This window comes from Notothenia coriiceps, unplaced genomic scaffold (genome assembly GCF_000735185.1).
Source record: "Notothenia coriiceps isolate Sejong01 unplaced genomic scaffold, NC01 NC01_scaffold00036833, whole genome shotgun sequence".
NCBI classification, from domain to species: domain Eukaryota; kingdom Metazoa; phylum Chordata; class Actinopteri; order Perciformes; family Nototheniidae; genus Notothenia; species Notothenia coriiceps.
In genome coordinates this window covers 92537-97189 of record NW_011369534.1, presented here as the reverse complement: position 1 = coordinate 97189, position 4653 = coordinate 92537, and the positions used below count along the sequence as shown (strand labels likewise).

The following is a 4653-nucleotide window of genomic DNA, read 5'->3' as shown; positions in this document are numbered from 1 at the left end:
TGCTGTTATAAATCTTTTTTTTTTACTTGGTCTGAGGAACTATTCTAATTTTTTGAGATAGGATTTTTGAGTTTTCTTAAGCTGTATGCCATAATCAGCAATATTAAAATAATAAAAGGCTTGCAATATTTCAGTTGATTTGTAATGAATCCAGAATGTATGACATTTTTGTTTTTTTAATTGCATTACAGAAAATAAAGAACTTTATCACAATATTCTAATTTTCTGAGACAGTCCTATATGTTGCAGTGATTACTTACTGTTGACTAAAAGACTAAAATGATTCAGATAAATCAGATTCTTTTTTCCAGCAGTTCTGTTTCCTGTGTAGCTGCCATATCAGGACTAAATCAATAGTACAGTCACAGGCACTAGGCCTAACTTACCTACTTAAGTTAAAGTAAACAATACCAGCAAGGTACAGTAGCTTGGGAGGAAGACACGAGGTCAAACTTCGGCTATTTGACTGATTTATATATTCTACAGCAGTGGTTCTCAACTGGTGGGTGGCGACCCAAAAGTGGGTCGCGGACCCACTATTTCTTTTTGGAAAAAAGTCAAACTTTTATTTTGAAGGCCCGATTTTCTAACGCCGTTGGACTGGAAGTACCGGAGACCATAAACGATTTTAAAAACTTCTGTCACGTAGTGATCATCTTCTCAATAAAACCTCTTTCGAGTCTTCTGGCCAATCAGAATCCAGATTGTTGCCGGATTGTTGCCGGAAGTCCTCACGGAGAATAACTTTACGGTAGAACTACTCTTTATACATCCATGGGTACAACTTGAGGTGGTTCGGGCACCTAGTAAGGATGCCACCTGGGCGCCTCCCTAGGAGGTGTTCCAGGCACGTCCAGCTGGGAAGAGACCAAGGGGTAGACCTAGGACCAGGTGGAGGGATTATATCTCTTCGCTGGTCTGGGAGCGCCTTGGGATCCCCCAGTCAGAGCTGGTTGATGTGGCCAGGGAAAAGAAAGTTTGGGGCTCTCCACTGGAACTGCTACCTCGCGACCCGACCACGGATAAGCGGGAGAAGATGGATGGATGGATGGATGGATGGATGGATGGATGGGTACAACTTCAGATCAAAATGAACACATGATGAAATATGACCCCCGGTTTGATGATTGACAGGTCACAGAACAATGGGGGCTATCTATCCTTACCCACAATTTAAGATTCCATCCTCTTTGTCCTTACTTTCTGTCTAGTGTGGAGCACGCGGTTCACGCTTAGTTTCTGACTTAAGACTACCAGATGGAAAAACAAAGAGTCAGTGCATAAGTACTGCACAGTAATAATACAAAGGTGTCAGGGTAGTAACTACAAGTCGTTCAGATTTTCTTCTGCAGTGTACAGCCTGGGACACCACAGAATTGTGAACGCTTTTATTTATGAGTCAGATAGATCGGAGACCCAGTATTTCTTAGAATCTCCACATTTTGAACCCCTATTCAACAACAAAAAAATTGCGCCGGAATACTAAGCCCTTCTCAGCACATCAATATTAGATTAAAGGAAGTATGTACAGGCATATATCCCTTCCAGAACTAAAGTATGCTTTTAAAAGTTTAATGAAAGAGTGGAATCAACAGCTAAGCGTATAAGACATAAGGCCCCAGAGGGGTCTGGGGCATTCTCCCCCNTACAACAACGTCTTTATAGAGTAGCTTTGACTATACAGGACTGTCTCAGATTTTAATTGCATTACAGAAAATAAAGAACTTTATCACAATATTCTAATTTTCTGAGACAGTCCTGTATAGTCAAAGCTACTCTATAAAGACGTTGTTGTATTGTTGTCATTGTCTGGTCTGAGTCATGGAAATAAAAGGGTTGTTGACCAAGATATTTACTTATAGTTTTCAGTATGAAATATAACACTGCTTCAGAGAGTAAAGCATTTGCATGAACGCCATCTTCAACATTATATAGGATAGGATCATATGTTACCATGAAGCCAGGAGCTCTTGAACTCAGTGCGTATTGAGACAGGGGAGCTGCGCGCCAGCACGGGTTCAGAGCCCAGGAAGTTCATTGAAGTGGCCGAGAACAAGTTGTTTTCTGGCAAGACACAACAGTGGAAACAGAGATACAAATTAAAAATGCAGCTTTACTAATTAATCATTCATCCTCGATTTCTTAATATACTGTATAACCGCTACTCACCAACCATGATGGAGGCATATCTCTGAAAAGGATCAAATGGACACTTCCCTTTGCCATCTTCTGCTTTCTTCTCTAGAGTCAGCTTTCCATCTGCGTAGGACTGCAGAGACAATCACAGAGACACTGAAACTCACAAAGTCTTTAAGTCCTATAGTTGTGTTGCACAAATTGATGAGAATAGTGATGAATAAACTACACAGCATCAATTTATGCAGTGTTCAATAATATACATTTAGATAAGCAAGCACACATCTCACCATGTAATCACACTCAGGATCAAAAGCATTGGTTCCACACACATACATCCTGTTATCCTCCATCTGGTGCAGGATCCTGATGTAGTTCATGCACTCCGTCTGTAAAGGCATTCAAAGAGCAATGAATACATCTTCTAAAAACATTTAAAATAGAAAAAGCTGAAACGGGACCCACCTCAGGGTCTTTTCCTTTGTTTCTGCATTCGTCTCTTTGCTGTTGTGTCACTTCCCATTTAACCTGAAAGAGTGAAAACACCATGTTGTTTTAAATGTTTCCATTTTTCAAGGTTAATTGTTTTATGATTGGCATCACAGCGATGAAGACGTACTCTGATATATTACTTGATAAGTGAAAGTAGTAATACTGCATTGTAAAATAAATTATGTAACAAGTTAAAGTCTGCAGTCCAAAAGCAACTAAAGTAAAAGTGCTCATTATGCAGAATGGCCCATTTTATGATATTATACAACTGAATAATGATTATTAATGAAATCATATGTACATTACTTCATGCTGCAGCTCTTAGCAAGGAATTCAAGGTGGCAAAGAATAAATACAATATTGTTCCATAATAATACATGACTTGATTATACTTTGTTATGAATCTGAAGCTGCAAAATAACTAAAACATACAATTATCCAAAATGGGTTGATTTAGTTGCTAGGAAGCTACAACTGTGGAGAATAAGTAAACATGTCCTTGCAAATTTAACTGAAGTAGTATAACAAACGTAAATCAGCCATTAACTTCCAGTAACACTCGTTGGTTTAAGTATGTGTTGAGTTAGGGCTTCATTCAGAGCAGAGCACTTGGCACAACACACATGTGCTAGCCCTGGGCCAAGAAACTCAGATAAGAAATGTTACAACTAATGCTAACAGAATTATTTGAATGACGTTGATATCATCAGTGTTCTTACTGAAGCAACTTTCTTGGTGATGTCTTTCAGGTCAAGAGCATACACTGCCTCCCTGGCCCCGAGCAATAGCAGGTCCAGATCTTCTCTCAGCAGCATGGTGGAGTAGTTGAACACTCCCTCCTCATGAAACAGGTGAGCGTTGGCCCCTAGACACAGAACATGACTGATTAACTTTGGCAAACACCAGTGATTCAACCGTGTTTCCTCATGTTACTCAAACTATATGAGCCAACACAAGCTGACACATTGTGAGCCAACATTAAGCAAGACAGAAAGCAACACTCACTAATGTAGGGCACAGATCTGCGAGGGACACAGTCCAGGGGAGAGTCTTCTTCTAGCGTCAAGGCCAGGGGCAGCAGCCAAAAGACACAGAGGGCCAGCGGCGGATGCATGGCTCTTTTGTTCAAACCAAGAGGAATTTAGGCTTTATTGTTTCCTAAACGGTCACTCATACAGGGGCAAAGACAGCGAGTGGCATCTATGACGTGATGAGGTCTGTGCTGACTGAAGGGCACCGGCCCCTTTACTGGCCCCGCTCAGCAGGCTGTCCATGATGAGATGGATGGCACAGACCAAAGAAACAAAGCCGAGCAGGACTGAAAGAGACAAGGTTGTATGGATATCACAATCAATTCACTGGACCTGAGACCCGACAGAAAAGAAGGTTAAATATGTATACCAAAACATGTGGAAAAAACATCAACCTGTGGAGAGAAATGTGCCTAAACACAAGTAGGAGAAAACAAAGCAAAAGAGTAGAGGAATAGCCAGAAAGAGCAGAGTGAGCTAAAGTCAGCACGGTAGTAAATCTGTCAGTGCCATAGTGATGTTAATGCAGGGCCATGAAAGGCATTCAGCAGGGTGCAGGGATGTCAAATGCAGCTCTCCTGCTGCACCAAACACAAGCACACACAAAAAGAGATTCACAGAGAGGACCAGAGTCTGTGCAGATGAGTGGAAATCTTGCAAAAAAAAAAGTGGTTCATTCACACACACACACAGGAAACATGTTGGTTTGCATCATCACCACCGCTTAACCCAGTTAAGTCTGCAAATAGAGTAACATTTAGTCTGGGCTTGCTTCTCCTTTAATTACAGACACAGCTGTTGTTTTGGGTGATTTTTTCCAGCAGATTTACTACAACCTGCAGTGGGAGTGTAGGTGATTCTTTCCTAAGAGAGGTGTGCTGTTGTGGACTGATGAGCTGCGGCATGTCAGAGAATGCAGCCTTGATAAAATGTTTTCACATATTTGGCCCTTGGGCCAAAACCAGCTTCCTTCCACACACCCACCCACCCACAC

General features: G+C 41.3%; 1 protein-coding gene across 1 annotated transcript; it reads right to left on the bottom strand.

Annotated features, from left to right (window-relative positions):
* Positions 1 to 1942: 1942 nt before the first annotated feature.
* LOC104964215 (semaphorin-4E-like) lies at positions 1943 to 4586 on the bottom strand. The gene is made up of 6 exons (XM_010792954.1): positions 3634 to 4586; positions 3348 to 3493; positions 2602 to 2664; positions 2427 to 2525; positions 2170 to 2269; positions 1943 to 2064 (listed from the first exon to the last, which is right to left on the bottom strand). The coding sequence occupies exons 1-6, from the start codon at positions 3740 to 3742 to the stop codon at positions 1943 to 1945; spliced, it is 639 nt and encodes a 212-aa protein (XP_010791256.1). The 5' UTR covers positions 3743 to 4586.
* Between the last annotated feature and the right edge of the window lie 67 nt (positions 4587 to 4653).